The sequence below is a fragment of the Oenanthe melanoleuca genome, chromosome 4 (assembly GCF_029582105.1).
Source record: "Oenanthe melanoleuca isolate GR-GAL-2019-014 chromosome 4, OMel1.0, whole genome shotgun sequence".
In the NCBI taxonomy this organism is placed as follows: domain Eukaryota; kingdom Metazoa; phylum Chordata; class Aves; order Passeriformes; family Muscicapidae; genus Oenanthe; species Oenanthe melanoleuca.
In genome coordinates this window covers 12,715,741-12,735,625 of record NC_079337.1, presented here as the reverse complement: position 1 = coordinate 12,735,625, position 19,885 = coordinate 12,715,741, and the positions used below count along the sequence as shown (strand labels likewise).

The following is a 19,885-nucleotide window of genomic DNA, read 5'->3' as shown; positions in this document are numbered from 1 at the left end:
GTGTTCCTGACAATGTAATTATACTCCCCCTGATTGATACAGGCTGGGCAAAGCTGCTGTTGGCATAGCTGTGTCTACATGGTGGGTTTTGTTGGCTTAGTTGACTTAGGGTGTAATGCTGTCCTCACACGCACACTGGGCAGATATGGTATTGTTCTGCTGGAAAAATACTGGGCTGCACATGTGGCTCAAGTTCTAAGCAATAAATATTCCAGGAGCTGTAAGCCATGGTATTAATTTTGGATCTTAGAAATGAAAGTAAACCTTGCAGTTGAGCTCATGATTTTAAAGCTATTGAGGTGACCACACAAATTAAAGAAAGTCGAAGGAGAGCAAGCAGAGCCAGGGTGTTTTAATAACATGTGGAGGTTGAGTTGTGTTTATACAAATCACCACAGATTAGCACCATCCTATTCTTGTGCCAGCTCAGTCACATGTCTCTAAAAGCTGGACATCAGTTTTACATTTGGAACATTAGTGGCCTTTCTTGCTCCTCTGAAAATGCAGAGAAGTGAGGAATGGAAAGTACATCAATATAATACTGCATCATTTTCCATAATTCCTTGGTTTTATGCCTTCTTTAGAACTAGAAGGGTATAATTTTTTTAAAGGGATTTCTGTCATTTCACTGCCATTTCTAACAGTGAACTTGCCATCAGTGGTCTGCCTGCAGCAACCTCTCCCACACTAGAGCTGCTTCCAAAATGGAAGGCAGCCCCAAGTGTGACCTCTGGGTGTTTTTAACAAAGGCAATGGAGAGGTGTGTCGAAGCATTACAAAAATTTTATAGTCAAACTGAGTATGATGCTTTCACAAGTGACCTTTCTTCATTTAGGGCAGACCAAGGACCTACTTCTAAAGGCAAGCAAAGTCGTTTTCATTTTATGCTGTTATTTTAAATTTCTATGCATTTCAGACTTTCTGAGAGACTTGTATTAGATATTTTTATTTATAGCCCCAGTGAAGTCCTAGGAAAAGTCACTAGCTGTGGGTTAAAATATTTTAAAATAATATTTTGTTCAGCCACTACTCCAACTCTGCTAAGTTTTAGCAGCTTCTGCTGATAGGAGCAAAGTTTGGAATTGTAGGAGTGTGATGGAGTCAAGATGGAGGTGCACTGACACTTCACACTCAGTGCATATGTAATTTCCAGCTCTGGTACTCTTCAGAGAGGCATTTCTTTTCCCTGTAACAATGGAAATAACCAACAAGCTTTCCAACTGTAGAAGCAGTAGCCATCAGTATTTCTGATTTAAATACAGTAACCTGGTAGGCAAAGTGGTAAAAAATGGTTAGGATTCCTCAAATATTTTTAAATTCCATCAACGCCTATTATATCTTTTGTGGATAGCTTTATTGAATGAGAATCACTGTTCATTTTTAGGAGGAGACATAATTGGGATATTGGCTTTGGAATCCTGGTTCAGTCATTCCAGTATCATGACTTTGCTGGGTTCTAATTAGAGAATTTTTGTGCAATTGATGTGTGGAAACCTGAGCACAATGATTTGCTGTAAGATAAGAGTATCATTCTTTGTGAATAAGCTGTTTTTGTTTGTTTTTGTGGTTTTTTTTTAAAGCTTTGTTGATATGTACATTTATTTCCTGCTGGCTAGAAACCAGTCAGCACTACTTCCACCTTGTTTATGGGCTGCATATGTACATCCAAACCATGTCTGTGAACTGATTGCAGTGTGTTGAGGAGGGGATGTTTTGCAAAATGCTGAGATTGGAACAATGAAACTAGACCATACAGCCTGATGTGTTGCTTAAATGGCATTAGAATTGCACAATGATTAATGAGTAGGAAAGGACAGAAGAACATCAGGGAAGGAATTGTTTAGCTTTTGTCAGTTCTAGACAAATCTCTGCCAGGTGGAGTATTTCACAGTGCCCACTCAGAGGGTAAGCTGCACAAGCAGATCTCTGCTTTGAAAGAAAAAGACAAAAACTAGACCCAAGCTGAGATATTTTACTCAGGACCTTCAAAATCACCTGCTGTGGAAGCAAGGACAATCCAGTGGATAATTAGACCTGTAAAATGTCTTTGCTTCTGTCCTATGGTTGTAGGGGAAGGACAGACAGATAGGGAAAGGTTAGCCAGATTTTGTCCTGTATCTTTCCCTTCACTAAAGAAGCATCAAGAAATTCATGTTTGTGTCTCATCATTATGTTTATTTTGCTTTGAGGTAACAAGCTCAGGAGCTGACTGCAGCTGTGCTTGTACAGTGCCTGGAACAATCTTGGCCTTTAGGTAATCTTCTAATGAAAAGCCTTAGTCAACTTGGCCCTGAAAAAAAGGTTTTGATTTCTCTTCTCTGCCTCCTCCAAGTGAGTTTCAATTAATTTTTCTTCCCATGGGCTTAACAGATTGGAAATCTTGGATATTTCAGGTCTTCTGGTCTTTTCTCTAATTTGTGGTGAGGAAGAAGGGTGGTCCATGCCACAGCAGCATGAAGAGCATGCACATGTTTATCTTGCTGTTTGTTATAATGCTTTGGCATCTTCTTGGAGTGAATGTCACTATTCAAAGGGCTTATTTATTTGCCATTTAGAGATGCCTCAGTGGTAATGTGAGCCATTTTGGTTTCTCAATTCCCTGAACGTTATTTTAAGAAGGTAAAAAAAAGGCACCAGGATAAAAAAAGTCTAAGAAATGAAAGAAGATGAGGGAGGAGGTTGGAATAAAAATCTCAGTGGGACTGGAATATTTAAACCAGCGTATGGGGGAGGAAAGAATAGTGAGTACAAATAGCAAGATTATAAAAACAGAAAGAAGATGAAAATTACAGTGAAAGAAAATTAGAAGGAGAAAAGCTAGGGGCTAGACAGAGGTTCCTTCTGGAGACTGGAAGGCCAGAATCTGAGGAAAGGCTTCATAAAAGATACCTTTTTCTCAAGTTCAAACAACCTATGGGCAAAATTATCTCAAAGGCACTCATGCTGAAAATCTCAGTCGTTCCTATATATAGGGCAGATACCTCTTCTCTATCAATCTTCCCATAAAGGGGAAAGATTTTACATATTTTAGACAAAATGTCGTTGGCTTAACTTTGATTTGTTCAAAACAGTTTTAAGGGGAATTTTTAAAATTAAATACTTTTTTTTTTTCACACTTTGGGCACTTTCATGATTTTTTTTTTTTAAACAAAAAAGGGAAGAGAAGAATTTAATACTACTGAGCTCTTAAGCCAACATCAACCTCATGTAGTAATCCTTGAAAAATCTTGTCTTAAAACGTATTACAGTGCATAGTACATGCAATATTTGTGAGACATAAGGAATGGAAGCTGGTGAAGTCAGTTGTTTGTTTTAGAGCATGAAGCAGCACAGTCTTTCTTGGCAATCCAGCAGTTCTGTTGCAGGTAAATGCTTTAGGGAGGAATGCCACACCACCACGTAAACTTAAGATTATTTTTTGGCAACAGAGCAGATCTTTTGAAGGCCCACTGAAGGGACACATGAGAAGTACTAAAGAGGGCTTGTTTCAGCTTTCCTGTTGCTTTGCCTTTGGCTGCAAAGGAGTACCAAGGAGCAATGCAATGTAATTATGGTGGTTTGCTGTGGTGCAGCAATTTGAAACCTTCACAAGCTGAATGTTTCTCAAGTCAACAAACACTGGACTTGGAGAAGGGAAGAAATGACAGAAAATATCTCTATTAGTACAGAGTTTGTGGTGAGGATATTCAGGAGGCTGTTCAGCATGTGTTTAACTTGAAGCATGTAGCTAATCAGAAGTGTCATTGAAACTGTTCCTGAGCTTAATTCTAATTACATGCCTTAATCATTGGCTGAGTCTTAAGCAGAAAGGGCAACAGACACAACAAAGAAATTCTGGTAGGAGTCAGAGCAGCTCTTTTGTTCCACTGTAGTGTAAGCAAACTCTTCAGATCCTTTCTCTGGCCTTTGGATAAATAAAGCCCTTCCATGTGAGACACACACATGTGGTGGTAAATTGACTGCAAATATTTTATTTTTATTAGTTTAGAAGACTCCAGCTTTCTAAATGTGGTTTATGCATAATAAGAAGACTGAATATCAAATCTCTGCTCACGTTTGTGACTGCAGTTGATGATATTAGAAGCAGTCTGGATCAATACCTGGATTGGTATGCTGCTAGACTGCTCCAAAAAAAACAAAACATGCACTGTGAGAAATCATATTATATTAATAAAGAAAATCAAAACCAAAGTCATGATCTCAGGGGTTGAAGAGACCTGCTGAGATACTGTGCTTCAAATACATGGCACAGAGAAATAGTACATAGATTTCTGACTTCTTGATTTGCCCACCTCATTTATGTTTAATTTGGGGAAACTTCCCTCTACTCCATATAAAATTTCAAAGTGATAAAGATCTCATCTTCTGCTCCCTACAAGCAGTGTTCCTAAGTAAGGAAAGAGAAAGGATGATAAAGGAGTGGAATTCAACTGACTAATATTTGCTTCAGTTTTGATTCAGGTGCTGTGCTTGCATGTGTGGAGGAGGAAGAAGCAAGGGAGAAGTCCTATTGGAGACTGCTAAAATACCCATTGCTCTTAAATAAAATCTTGTTAGTAAAAAATATTCTGTAAAATCTTGCAAGGTGCATGAAAAGGGGAAAAATTGTTGTGCTTCTTGAAAGTTTAGAAAGTAAATTCTTATGCAGAAACTGTGTGGCATAATGTTTTTTGCATGTACTCTTTAGAATTCTAGTAAGCTTTTGCCTTACCAGAAGGGCTAGTGTAATTCAAACCATTAAACAGATTTTTGTATTAAAAATATGTGGCAGTCAGCTGATAGTACTTTTATTTCCAATAGTTTCAAGTGCATGCTACTTGCACTAGTAAAGCATCTGTATTTCATTTAGACATACAGTAGAACAGTGTGTTCTTTGCTTCCAAAGAGCCTATAGTCATAATGCAAGGTAAAATATGCATTTTAACAAAAACAATGAGCAGAAAACACTTGAAAAAGCAATGATGGTATAAATCCTGGTAATAGCAGCAAGGATATCTGTATCAAGAAAATGCTGGTGAGGCTGTGTGGTTGGCTACAGTTGAAACCGTGTCATTTGCAATCATCTTGAAGATCTTATTTCATTCATTCATTGAGCTTTGCTCAATGACAATGTGGCAGGGGATCAATGTGGGGTTTTATACTCAACTATATTATCTGTTAATAAATTCTGTAGTAAAATAGATGTGTAATATATGGTGGTTTTGTGTATATATGCATATATATATATATATTTATTACTAGTGTAGGGGAGATCAGTGTTACCGGTGCTTCATTTGGCCACAGCTACTGTCTTTGCTGGGTCTTGACTGAGGTTTCCAAGTGCCATTTTTCATCTTCTTAGGACTTCTCACACTCTTTGTAAGAGAAAATACATGCAAACCTTCTCCTTCTGCATTATTTTCCTTTGAGAAGTGTGTTATGTTTTAGAAATCAAGGTAATTAGATTGCCTATTCAATCTTTTAATTTTAAGGTATTTCTCTGCTGTTTTAAGTAGTACTAAACAAGATAGCTATTATGTGTAACAGGGAAAGATAACCTTTACAGAGTACTCTCCTTGGTGTGAGTTAGAGTAGGTGAGCACAGAAGAGAAGGTGAACCTGCTGGTGCAGTGGATGAACGTGGAGGTATTCCCAGCCTGGTGTGTGGTTAACTCTCTCATTTCCTTCGATGGCTGAAGTGGGTTGGTTGGTAGCAGCAAATGGGCTGCCATCAGGAGTGTTCTTCTCATGAATTGTTAAAAAGTGGAGTGCTATGTGATACAGTAGAAGCTGCAGGCTTTGTATCAGGAGTGCTACTTTTAGAAAGGCTGACTCAACAAACTCATAATTTGTGAGCGATCAAAGGACACGCGTTTGTAACCTTGGTATGATTTTCTTTTTTTTTTTTCCCCTCCTTCACAGCTGTCCTCCAGACTGTAATGTTGTGTTTTGCAGGCTTTTTAGTTTGTTCAGTTTGTTTAGTTGTCTCAAAACTTGAACTACACAATTCAAGGCAATCAGGGCAAATGAGTGGCAATTGGAGTCTACTGGTACATCAGGTCTGTCTGAAACTTCCCTGGGTTCTTTTGTCACTCTTGTAGTTTGCAGGTTGTCCAGATCTGTAGTTGTTCTTGTATAAGAAGAGCAGATAGCAGATACTCCAGTCAGAAGGAGATTGAGACTCATTGAGACTCACAGTGTCCACAAATCCCTATAAGCAATGTTTCATTTAGTTAGGGGTGGTCCGGCTGCCAGGCAGATGGGCTCAGCAAATGATGTCTTTGCAATGAAGAAGAGGCTGTCTTGGATGGATTCAACTTTAATTTATTTATTTAGAGAGCTTTGTGGTTTGGCTTACAGCCAAGGATGTTTCCTGTTTCTCCTTTTGACTTATACCTGGTTACTTTCCAGGCTGCATCCACTGTTGCTCTGTAATTCAATGGTGTGTGCCAGGCAGCATCAAGAACATTATTGATGCTTTCTGGTTGGTGGCCCTCTAGAGACTGAGCCACAGGTAGTTTTCAGCTCTGGATCTGATTCTGCCCCCCACCCCCCAATATAATGATTGTGAATAATGTATATAGGTATTTTGTAGTGGAATTCAAGCCTCAGGATCCAAAGCCTCAGAAAATCTGCATCTTATGCAATCTCGTGGAAAGCACTGGGCATCAAATCATATTTTACAGTACCTAAATGTTGAAGTGCAAAAGTCAGGATAACTAACTTGAAGCAGGCACACCTGTATTGGAGTAGACACAATGGTAACCTATTTAAGAATTCTGATGAAGTTGATAATTTTTCTTGGAGAATTTTGTAAATGTTTAAAAATATTGAATATGAATTTTAGAAGTAATGAACTTTAATCACATTTTGCACACTGAACACAGATTCTGTTTAGATATCAAGAATTCCTGGTGCATGTAGTTTTTATTTATTGAATTGTGTTTGGGAACAAGAAAAAGAAATAGATCATTTTGACTGAAACCAGAAATGAAACATGTCGATGTAGTGTTGTCCATAGTAAAGTAAAAATGTGAACTAGTAAGAAACTATAACAAAGGATCTTTTAAAAAAGGATTTCAGTACTCTGAAAGTCTTATAAAACTGTTAGAATTGGTTCAGAAATCAGTTTTGAAATAAAACTTTTGTCCTAGCTCTCTAGAAGTTGGCATTTTGTAACTTCTATTATGATTAAACTTTTAATAACTCCAATTAGCTTCTGTAATCCCTTCAAATAGGGAATAAAAACCCTAGAACTTTTCATGCTATTGAATGTGGTTTTTACTGTTAAAAAATGGATTACAATTAGTGGTTAGTGGTTATAATTAGTGGCTGAACTACTGTAGTAGTGTTTTAGAATGCTTATTTTCACCTTGCAATTTCTGAAATGCTTTTATCTACAGTAAAAATGTAATTTGACATAAAAGACATCATTGCTTTAGTTTCAGAAATGGCAAAAAGCAGTGTACGACCACTGTCTTCATTATCCTAAGAGGAAAAGAAAATTTTAAAATTTATCTGAGTAAGAGCACACTGTGAACCACAAAGACGGTCTTTTTTTAGTGTTTTTGTCTCTAATATAAATATATGATTTTTGGTTTTGTGCTGGGTTTAACCTGAATTGGGCTTGCATTACATTGAAAAGAAGCTCAGTCAAGGTAAGACCATGGTGATAAGCTCCTCTTGCACTATCCCATTAACTTCTAGTGTATAAAATTTTCTTTGATCAGCATATATTATAGCCAGTTGTCATGGAAATGCAAGGGTACCATAGGGATAAAATGTGTAAGGGGAGAGCAAGTATATGTGCCATAGCTGGATGGTATTATTCAATGAACACTAGTAGAAATGTCTGTGTTTGTGTCTTTTACTTAACAATGGCAAAGCAAGTTGGTATTGGAGGGAAACTGCCTAAATAGAAACTCATGTTGTTCTTGTCTTGAAAAATACTCTCCTCTACAACCTGTGAATGTAGTAGTGGAGCCTATCCCAGTAGTGGAATTCCAAAGAATTTGGAATGACCTTGCATGTTCTAGCTTCCTTTGCATTACACAGTGACTTCTGGTGCTCTGGTTTGTGTTTGTGTATTCCAAGGAGATAGATGCATGTTCTGGGTGGTTGGTGTTATGACAGTGAGAGGGGTTTTGTCTTGCAACAAAATCATGGCACAGCTTTAAACTGATTTTTTATAAGTTTATCCTCATTAGCTCTATTACTAAGCCTCCAGTTTTTTCTCCCCTCTTTTTCATCCCTCTTTGTTCTTGCTGTTTGCTTCCCACTGATTTTTAGAGGCAATTTTAATTACCCCAGTGAAACAAAGCAGACAGAGATGACCTGATGTCTGGGTCTTTTCCTAAAGTGATTCCTGGCAAACATACTGAAATTCATTAATTAGTTCTGCTTGAGACCAGAACAAACAGATCAGTATTCTCTTGAAGCAGCAGAATCTAATCTACATTTCCATGTACAGCTATACATCTAGTCATAAACTTGTGGAATAAGTCAAGTTAAATCCTCCCAGTCGTGGGTTTTTTGAATATCTAAAATCGTCTCTCGTAAGAGCTCAGGATCTAGAGTCCAACAATGTTGTTGCAGATTAAGGGGAATCTGGCAAAATTCCTTGGGCTGCTGCCATGTGGATCTGCTGGTAGAATACAGTATGATAATATGTTGAATTTGGCTCATTACTCTTAAGAAATGCTGCCATAGATTTTGTGGGACACAGATTTAGGAATTGGAATGGTTATATGTAGGGATGATCTTGGGCTCACTGCTCTAGACAGAGCTGTTATTAGTGCTGTATGCCCAAGATGGTTTGTGGTTTGTTTAGCCTTGTAAAGCATCCATTTTATACTCCTACATAGAGAGAAATAGGTCAGACTTAGCAGAGTTTTAAATTGCTTCACCAGAGTTTCATCTTTTCTGTTGTAACTTTTACACCGCAGCTTCGGAGATTCATCCTCTGGTTCATTCAGTGTGCACTTTGAAATTCTCCTTTTATATAAGATATAAGACCTAAAGAACTATTTACAATAGTGGACTAACTGGGACTGACTAACAGAGGGATTTGTTGCTGGATTAAAATTTTGAGTGCTACATATGTTAGTCTTCTCCCAAGTGTAAAATGTTGCAGTTAGCTTCAGAGTTTACTCCCAGATAGGTCATTAGAAGGATGTCAGTGCTTTTGAGAACTAAATTGTAGAGATCTGGTAGTCTATAAATATCATGCAGTTTGACCACAGTCTCAAAAATTGTGTTAACACTGGATGTGACTTTGAAATCTTTAAACTTTAAGGTTGGCTTAGTATATTTTTATTGCTTCTAGAATGGTGTAACTCAATGAATGTACTTCACTCTTGTCTTTATTACAGGAATTATTCTAAACTGTGGTGACTTCTGCAGGCCTGATGAGTGATAGTGGTAGATCTGACCTTAAGGGAGCATGGTTTTTTGAGTAGCAAAGCAATCATCTCTTAAACAGCACATTCCAATCTGTTCTTCCTTGGGGGAGTTTCCCTTCAATTGGATATGTGTGCCTGCCTTGCCATGCATCTGATAGCAATTCTTTGTTGTGCAGGACAGTACTCCTATTAGCTATTAGCCATGAAACATTTATATTTCAGTGATATTTAAATTTATAATAAGGTTAGAAGCAAATTTGAATAAAACCAACTTTTCTCCCTACAGCTTAAATAAAGCAGGTCTCCATCCCCTTATTCTCAGGCAGATCTAACAGTGCTTCTGTCCATGCAGCAGACAGACATCCAAACCATGATGAAACACATTTGTCTGTTTAGGTGAAAATAAAGCAAGAAACATAAGCTGAACGCTGTATGTGCACTTCTGAAGGTGGAGGTTGATGTCCTGCTTGCTTTGCAGATGCTCTTCTTTGCAAAACTGTAGTGTGAGGCCTAAAACAGAAGGAGATGGCTGCTGCTGAAAAAATGTCTAGTTAGGGCTGGGCTGGATTTTATTTTCTTACTAAAAAGACCAAAAAAGATACCAAAGTAGGGATGAACACAACTATGAACTGCTTGAAAGAGCAAAAAGTCTTTTTGTTTTTTGCCTTTGTGACTCTTAGTTTCTCACGCTAATAGTTTTGCAAGAGTATATTGCAATATTTGTGAGACACAAGTGAAAAACACTGAACAGCTTCACTCCAACCTGTGCAAGTCACCTAGAAGCATCCAGGAAAGCTCATCTCTTATGAAGTACTCCTGGGAAATACTTTTCCTTCTCACCATCACTAATTTCAGCAGAGATCTGTGGATAAGGCTGTAGAAATAAACACAGCTGTGGAATGTGACATAGTAAACAACATGCTGAAACCTCTTGGCAGAGAGTTGTTTTCCAGAGAGCCCAAATGCAATGCTTAGTCCATGGAAGAGATGGCATTTCAAGTTTTGGTACCTTTGAATGTTTCAGAAGCAAATATTTATCCCTCAACCTGCTCAATCTAGCCTTGTATTTACACATAAGGGGGCAGTGTGGTACTGTTAGCCAAGTGCCACGGAGGTGCACATTAGATTTCACTATTATATATTGCATCATGTTTTAAGGAATGGCTTTAGGACTCTGAGCACAACTAGAGCTTTGTCACTGCCTGAGAGTGCTGCTGTGTCTGTGCTGGGGGGAACCAGGTTGGACAGCTTCCTCTCTTCTCTGTAAACATTTTGTTTTTAGAGAGTTGCTGTTTTGATGCTCTCTCATGGTCCCTTATTCGTAGGCATGTGGAGGAGGGGGAGACAGTTTTCCTAATGCTGGGATGGGGAACTTCAAACTACAGCATTTTTACCTCCCCCCTGGCAACATTCAGTTACTGGGAAGGAAGGTAATGTTTCCACTGGAACTTTCCTGTGCATGCCATACATGGGTTTCTGGCCCACTTCTGCCCAGTTTTGGGAATATGATCACTTCTCCACTGTTTTTGTGGAATATTCATTAATTCAATGACAATTAAATAGTCATCATCTCTTGATTATTTTGTATCAGCACAGTCTTTTACCTGCCAGTATGAAAGTGATGATTAAGTGGCTGTAAGTCAATGCATACATAGGATCTTGGGTCATCTTCTTCCTACTCATTAATATTCAGGGTTAGCAGGCCAGATATGATGGCATTTAGGGTTCCTAGTACTTTTAACATGGTGTTTTGAGTGCCTTACAACAAGATGTTTATGGCATTGTTTCTCGCCTGTCTGGCTTTTAGTGTCATACTGCACCTGACATGTGCTGTTATTATCCAGAAATGCATTATCTGTGTTGTCCCTTTAGAGTTTCTGCATGAATTTCTACTTCATAAAAAGCTTTTCTTTCAAATATTGATTACAGCTCTCCTCTTTGCCATGTATCCTTATAGTAAATATTATAAAGTTGCAAAGTACAAGAAGATCATATACTGTTTCATTATATCTTGTTATATCACTGTATTGCATTGCTGTCAGGTGCTGTACAGACACAAGAGTTTTCTTACACAGCTTCTGTTTGTGTTTTTCTTTATCTGCTGCTTTGTCTTTGCTGAAATACATATGAAGCCAATTTGTTCATGCCATAATCACTTGTTGAAGGCTGCTGGTAAATTGCATGCCAGCACACTGATAATTTCTAGTAGTAAATCAGGACTGTTAGACTGTCTCCTTTGTCTAACAGCTGAAGTAAAAGTGCTATCAGGTACAGAGAATCTGTGTTGGTGGTTAATTCAGAGAGCAATGATGTGGTGTTCTGTGTGGAGTGGTGCTGATGGTCATGACTCAAAAAACAAAATGATGACAGGAAACGCAATCCTTTTTATCTGCATCTTTGTGAATGTCAGTATTTAATATAAAATTGTCTCAATATGCAATAGTTAACAGAATAAATTCTCACATGGTTTGTTACTATGGTACTTCTCACTAAAAACCCCTGCCCACAAATTTTTCTCCTTCCTTTCTTCAAGAGTGTGGTGTTTCTTTAGTTAAAATGGTATCACAAACTTTGAAAATTAAAATGGCTGGAAAAATTACAGCTTCTAGCTAAAGCTATAAAGAATTTTGGTTACTGGTTCCTGAGTTAGTACCCTTCATTTTCTGCTTCCTCTCCATCCTAGCTGGTAAGTGTGGCTGCAAATGCATTGTTTTTGAATTGACTGATTGGCAGCTTGGTTAATGTGTAGACAGTGCTCTTGGTTATTTCCATATTATATTTATCTATTTATTTATTTATTTATTTTAAAAGCACTCATTAAAAACCCACGGCATATTCCCAAACTTGAAGGAATGGATTTTTTGGCTACTGTCTGCTTTGAATGAAATCCAAAACAAATGTTGTTTGATAATGGTTTACAGTTGCATTGCACAGGTTGCTCTTCATGATAAATAATTAACACCCTTTGTGTTCTTGATTGCAGATTTTCAAAACCCTGCCTGATGCTACTTTCCCTGAGCCAATCTCTATGTCAGTATCTCCTCCAAACGCCCCACCAAGGCAGTCAAGAAGACAAGGACAGCGTATTAAGAGGCCTCTGGCTGTTTACAATCTCTGCCTGGAGTTGGATGATGGTAAGATGTTAGTAATCATTTCAGTGCTTGCATCAGATGGGCTGTATACCCTATCTCCAGGAGGTGTTTTCATTTCATGTTTCATTTGTATACATGTGTGGATGCACGTGCACGTTGGTTTAATTGCTTTGGAACATGCAAAGAAGCAAGGAGAGCTACAGAGGGAGGACAGCAGGGAGTACTGTCCTGTGACTTACGTTTAAAAGTAGGACGGACTGTCTTAAATGTGCTCTTCTCCTCTAAAAAAGAAGCAGCTCCTGTTTCTTTGGGGAAATCTCTTTGACCTCTACTGAAGATTACACAGCCATAAGATAAATGGAGAGAGAACTAAAATTAAAGCAAATCTTTTATGAGAAGAGCTAATGCACTTTACAGTTAAATTCATCTGGATTAAAGGCTCAGGTCACCACTGCACTGGAGAATACCACTACTTTGCTTGAATCTTTAATACCTTGCTGTAACTAGCAGTAAATACTTGTCAATTTGCCTTACCACTGAAAAGCAATGGAAAAAAAAAAAAAGAAGTCTTCCTTTTACATGGAGTCTGCAGTAGCAGCATACAGTGAGGCAAAGGGTGTATAACATCTTATATATTCTGACTGTTGGCCAAAACCATAATAATTTTCCTGAAATTTCATTGCTTGGAGGTACATACAGTCCTGAGGAGGCAAGTCAGGGCTCATTTTGTGTTACAGTTTTTCTCCACCCTATTCCTTTTCTCTCTCTTAATGTTTTTAGCCAATCATCTTTTCACATGGGGTCAGGGCACAAAGTCCAGTTACAGCAACTGAAAATAAACAGGAAGGTTTTGAACTCGTGCAGTAGTAAGAGATTCACTGGTGAACTGTCACTAAATTGGTGGTTAATAGGGTTGATTTCATAAGGCAAGAACACAAATACCTACAACAGCTGTTAAGTGCAGGTTTTAGAAATAAACTCAGGAGTGTTTATAGTTTCAAAGCCAGTTTTGCAAAGAGTCAGCAAGAAACTCAGCATTCCTGCCATTGGATTTGATTCACCAGCAAGATACATAATCTCTGTCTTTCATTGCATCAAGTGTGAAACTAAATGCCTTGACTAGAAGATGTTTAAGGTGTATCTGCTTAAAGAGCTTAAGCTGTGTTAATTTGAATAATATGCTCCCAAAAGCTAAGAAAGCTCTCGAACTACATCTGCAATAATAAATTTATCCTCATTTGAAAAACAAAACAAACCTGAAGCCACTCACAGAGCTGTTTACATCTAATTTTGAATGTGAATCCTAGCAGGATGCAAGAAAAATACCACAACTTCTCCAAATCCATGGAGCAAGGTTTGCACTGAGGAGTTTACTTTGACCCAAACACTGCAGACAGAAAGCACTTGGTGGGTTGTTTTTATTCTAAGAGCCAAAGATACAGTGTTACTGTTGAAAACTGTTAAAAAGATTCTGTTTTGCCTAAATGCAGTCCATATTCTTGTCTAATTTGGGCATCTTGGCAAAGAGCTGGGATTGTAAAAGGCTGTAATAGTTATATTTCATGCAGAACTTTGTGCTTGTCTAGGATTTGCAGTGGGCTGCAGAATAGCCTAATACATCATGGTACATATTAAAACCACAGTGAAGGCTGAACTGCTGCAGGTGAAATTTCGGTGGGATCTGGGAATAACATTTCTCCTTGTAACTGTGTGGTCTGTAAAGCTACCAAAGGTAGCAGGATCCTCAGGCTGTTGGTAGCTGCTGGCCACATGCTCTTTTCCAGCTGTGTCAGGACAGTGGTCAGCAGCTGTGACAATGGCTCCTGGGCACGTGTGCCATGCACATGCAGCGCTGCAGTGCCTCGAGCCCAGCTACACCACTGCACACTCTGAGCCACTGCCCCACTGTGGATCAGCTGTGTGGATCAGCCAGGCTCATGAATTATCTAGTCCCTGAGTAGAGCTCAGTGCCTCCAAATTCACTCCATGGCCTCCAGTTGCTTTCTTCTTTGGAGGGGGTGAAGGAATAGAAGTGAGCCTGGGCTTCATTCCATATTTACCTAGTTTCTTGGCTAACAGATGCATGTTTTATAACTGCTCTTTGGAAGATTTTATCCTGTGTGTGTTTTTAACAGGAAATTAAACATTAAACCCCTTCCCTCCCCCCCGTCCCCCCTTATTCACAATGGCATGAGTTAAGCACCAGGCACAAGCCAGTGTTTTGTATTTCCTGGATATGGCAAAATTATCATAATCTTGTTTTAAACAAGCAGCTGATACATATTTATATGTAAATATATTTGTAGACAAATATATCTCTAAAGTTATTGTAATTGTATATAAATATTCTCTATGCCTTGAAACTAGAACTATGTTGGAGACAAAATCTCTCTGTGCTGGAAAACTTCTTGAGTGTGTTTCTTTTAGGATTGTTATGCAAACCAGGAAATTGTTAGAAAAGCGGAAACAAGTCTTTAGCTATCAGCTGCTCCAGGGAGTTAACAGGCTTCAGAATCCACTGCTTGAATTGGAAATGCAGGGTTCAGGCCAGGTTTCTTTTTAAAAGCACGTTTGCTGTCGAGAAGCTTCTTGCCTGCACACAAAATGAATGCAGCAGCCACCCAGAAAGGGCTGTAAGATACATAAATATTGATAGATATAATAGCTGAAGAACACACACTGCGTTTGATAAAAATCTTTATTTTGCCTTCTAGTAATTAGCTGTACTGAATTCTGATAGTGCATAGATTTTCCTTCCTTGTACATGGCAATTAGATGATTAAACCTATTTGAAAACAATTCAAGGATTATATTTACTACCATGAGGATCTTTGTTTCTTTAAAGACCAACTTAAGTCGCAGATGATACTGTCTGTTTTTCTTTTAACTTCTTTCTTCTTTGCTTTGTGGTAAGCAAGTTACTAAATATTCACTCTGAGGTTTTTTGGCTTCCTAGTGTCTCAAGTAGAACGGACCTAATGGAGGAACTCTGAGCTACTTTCATATGTGGCCTAGACACAAAGTTCTTATTTTAGTAAAATGCAGATTTGTCAGATTTACGTTAGGACCATTTCCAGAGTTTCTAGCCTTGTAAATGAGGATTTGGGATTTTTTATTTCGGTGGGTTTGGGTTTTTTTGTTTGTTTTTTTATCTATGGAAATTGCTTTCTTCTTTTCCCCTGACTATCTGAATGAATTTTAGAGTGAATAGCACAGCACTCCTGTGACTTACACTCTCAGCTATGTACAAATGATTTTTCAGTGTCTCTCTATGCAGAGAGAGAAAGACTAGAACTGGGAGTTGTTTATCCTCCTCTAAACATGCCATTGGGTCTTTATTTTCCATTTGGGTAGTCAGTATATATCAGAGGAGATCTCTATTTACGTTTCTCCTAGAGTGCAATGAAGGTCTAAAATTTTGTTCCCTTACAATTTTATTTAGATTTTTATATACCTTTCTTGTCTTGTAGCAAATGCAACAGGTTTGGGATTTCACTTGTTTGTTTCATTTTTTATATTTTTTTTCAGTGCCAGAGACTTAGAGATTATGAAACAATTTTGCAGGGCTGTTAGAGCAATATGGGAAGAAAAGTCCTGTGTAAGGTAGGCAGTGAATGCAGTCCATCCAGGATGAGCAGAGAATCAGCACAAGTTGCATAAGTCACACCTGGAGTCAAGAAATGGGTCATGTGTAGCACTTTGTCCAACTACAGAACAACTTGTTTTCTAAACAAACCAGAATATAAATCTTATACCACAGAGCCAGCTGATGCCTTATTCTATCTGAATACCCTCTAGGGACCAAAATTTCTCCTTGGCACATACATGGACATAACACATTAGTGTTGAAGGGGCTGCAGTTTTTTTTTAGGGCATTTGTGTCCTATCCCTCCACTCTGGAATTATGTGGGCTGTTTATGATTGCTTGCTGCTGTAAGTTAAATACCATATTTATAGTGATTTAGAAAATAGATTCTTCTGCAGAATTCAAAAAGAAATAAAAATTAGAATTGCTACTTAACCCTTCAAAACTTTGTGCTAACTTATATTGCCCTTTGAAGTATTTAGGGAAGCATAGTTGTGAATGGTATCTTAGTGTTGAATAGGAGTAGCTGGTCTTGATTTTTTTGTTTGTAGGGATTGGCATGAGACAGTGTCTTAATTTGGGTGATAAATTACTTTGCTTGAATTGCTGTGGCATTCAATTAAATTTCTTTATCAGAGTAGAATGTGATACGTGTAAATATTCCTTCTCCCTCCTCCCACCCTATCCCTTCCTGCCCCAAACACGAGTAAAAAAATCATAAACTTCACTTGGAATTACCGAACAGAAAACCTGGATGTTAGAGGAAGCCTTGGACTTATTATAATGAGACTGGTCTTCAGGCTGAAACAGCCCAGAACTACAAGGTTGCAGGTGTGAAACCTGGCCTTGAACTCTTTCTATTTCTGAGTCTGCTGCTTGGAAGTGTTTCTGTAACCTGGCACATAGTAGGGGAAATGGAAAGAAAAGCAGCTACATAGGCATATCAAAAAGCCATAAGGCCCTGCAACACTTGCTTACAAAGCTATTGTTAACAGCTGAGCAGAACACAGCTATGCTGTCACAAAATAAGTGCACCAATGTTAGTGATGAGGGGAAGATCAGGATGACTGCTGTTTGCCATGTGGAATTTCACAGTTTGTATTTCATCTTGCTGCAAGAGTAGTTCCTGCAATTCTATGTGATTCATCACAGCTTTTCCCACCTGATGGCTCCAAGTAAGATGTGTGCTATACAAAGTTAGAAGTCTTTTTGAGCTACTGCCAGTGAAGGTAAAGCTTTTTCTTAGGTAGTTGTGGGTCCTGTTTTCCTGTCAGAGAGTTGACTTCTGCTTGGAGAACTTTGGATCCAAAGCAGGTACTTTTTTTTTTGGTGTTTTTTTTTCTGTTTGTTTGGTTTTTTTTTTTTTTTTTTTTTTTTTTTCTTTTTTTTGTTTTGTTTTGTTTTGTTTTTTTTCTTTTTTTTTTTTTTTTCAGATACAAGATCATTTTGGTCCATACTTTGCATGCACAGTATACATTGTCTGGCCATTTTATCTTTTGAGTAATCTTTTTGCTACAGTCTACTTGCTATGCTGTTACCAAAAATCACATTTGTGTCATGATGTAGTAAACATCTCCTAACTTTTACATCTTGCTGAATGAGGTGTATCAGATCTTCATGGCTGGTGTGAGAATTGCCTTAGTTTCATTGCCAGTGCTTGTCTGATTTCAGTGTATGAAATCTAGAGGCTGTAGAAATGTTCAAAGTAAACACATCCACGTGTTCACACACATGCATGCAACAGGAGTCAGGCGCCAGAGGAAGGGAACTTGAATAGACTTAAAATCAGAATTCGAATTGAAGGGAGGAATGACAAGTTCAGGAGAGTGGGTCAGTCTTTCCTTGAGGCCAGACATCATTAAAAATCTCTGATCTCCTGTAATAATCCTTCATCTCTTTAATTCTCTACCTTCTGCACACAGACATGCAAGGGCAGATAATGCTGTAAGAAGGCCAATTTGGCGTGCTAAAAGCCATTAATCCCAGTCATGGAAGTCACTGACATATCTCTGCTACATGCCAGCTGTGCCTTGGCCATCCTCTATTGGTAAAAGTAAATTCTCTCACCTGGCACACAAGAGTGTAAGTAGAACAAAACTTGTAGCTGTTCAGCTCTTCAGCCACCTTCCTATGGATGAGAACATGCATCGCACTGAATTAGGGGTTTCCTCACATGCTCTTGCTTCTCGTCACTGGTGACAAGGATAACAGAGATCTTGCAGGGGAGAGCTGGTGAACTTTTTATATGGCCGATATGCAAGTTAGAAAATATTCCTCTTCTTGTTTTGCTCCCACTCCATCAGTGTTTTTCATCCGATCAGAAAAAAAAGGATTATTTTTCATCCGTTAGCTTCTGGAAGTCTTTGTCCTGTTTGCTCTTCTTTCCCCCTCTAATTTTCTGTTTTCTTCTTTTGAAAGTTGCACTTAGTGCAAGGTGAATTACATTACTGTCACTTCTTTCTTTCCCAGCTGTTCTTGCAACTTGCTGAACCAACAGGGAGATTGAAGGTGTTCTTAGGGGAGATCAACAAACCTGTCACCTAGATCTTCAGTTGAAACAACTGACAAAACTTCCCCTAAGGGCTTCTTATCTTGTTTTCATTATTTTTTTTAACAAGCCATAGGTATCCAACTTGATCCATTTCTCTGCTGAAGTCACTGTTATGGCAAAAGGAGAGAGGTGAACAAAATGAGGAAGGAGGCACAGCCAAGTGTCAGCAGCATAGTGAAAATATTTCAGAGTGGCTTTCTTGTGAGAGACCCATCACATGCACAATATGGTAGCAGTTAGTCCTTGCCATTGGCCAGGTGGTGGAATTATTGGTGAGAAACTTAAGAGGTCATAGAAAGTGACTGCAAGTGAAGCAAGCTTAATAGCAAAGGAAAAGGAGACAATGGCTATTTGACAGCTCAGGGCAAGAGCTTTTGAACACCTTACCTTTTGAGAAGGGGTAGAAGCACCCTTACAGACATATCTTCCAGCATATTGGTGCCAGAATTGCCAGAAAAACAAAAAAGGAAATGTGGAATAATATTTTCATGGACTTGGAGTTTTTGATAGTGTTTAAGAAGTGTTTCTGCCTTAGAGAACTTTTAGCCTGGTGATTTTTCAGAGTTCTCATTCATTAGACTAGAGTTGTTTCTGGAACATAGGTTAATGGTGCTTGGACTGGTGGAAACCCAAAGTCAATGCTACCATAAAAACTATAAAAGCAGTGTGACAGTCTGTTTATCTTACTATTTGTCAGGATTTTTGGGAAGTAGCTTCAGTTCATCGTTGCATTTTTCAGCCATGAAATTGCTTGGCATCTGGCCAGCCTGGTAAGGCTGGGGATCATGTGTGGTTTCCTGCCAAGCCAGCTCTGGTAAAAATGAGTAATCTGTGAGTTCAGCTACTGCTCTTGTTATCATGGTGTGCACAAATCAAAAGAGGAACCCCACTGCATGCTTGTATCTGATTTCTGTTGTTTCACAATATAATTATGTGATACAATTATCATCCCAACATTTTATCTGGGACTTTGTCTTGAACTTTTTTTCTACAGCTTGAGGAATAAATTTGGATTCTTTGCCCATTTTAGTTTTAGCTTGCTCAGCAAAAGGCTATGTGTCTTTTGAATTTTGATGTAAAATAATCCAAGCAATATTTCTTCTGAATTTTGAAAGATGACCTGCAGTAAAGGGGATATTGTAATAATTGCTTAATTTTTACAGGTTGATTGTTTAATGACACCGAATAAGGGTATCTATAGGAAGATGCTTGTCTAAATTTGAACTTTGCATTTTAAAAATGGACAAAAAAATCAAAAAGGACGAGGCCATGAAGG

At 38.3% G+C, this 19,885-nt stretch overlaps 1 protein-coding gene across 2 annotated transcripts in view; it reads left to right on the top strand.

The window, feature by feature from the left end:
- The window catches only part of ARHGAP10 (Rho GTPase activating protein 10), a 135,623-nt gene that overhangs the window by 88,759 nt on the left and 26,979 nt on the right, over nt 1-19,885 (top strand). For both annotated transcript variants that reach the window (XM_056490805.1, XM_056490807.1), the window contains one exon: nt 12,364-12,514. In XM_056490805.1, coding sequence (XP_056346780.1) covers nt 12,364-12,514 — 151 coding nt within the window. The remainder of the gene's footprint in view (nt 1-12,363; nt 12,515-19,885) is intronic.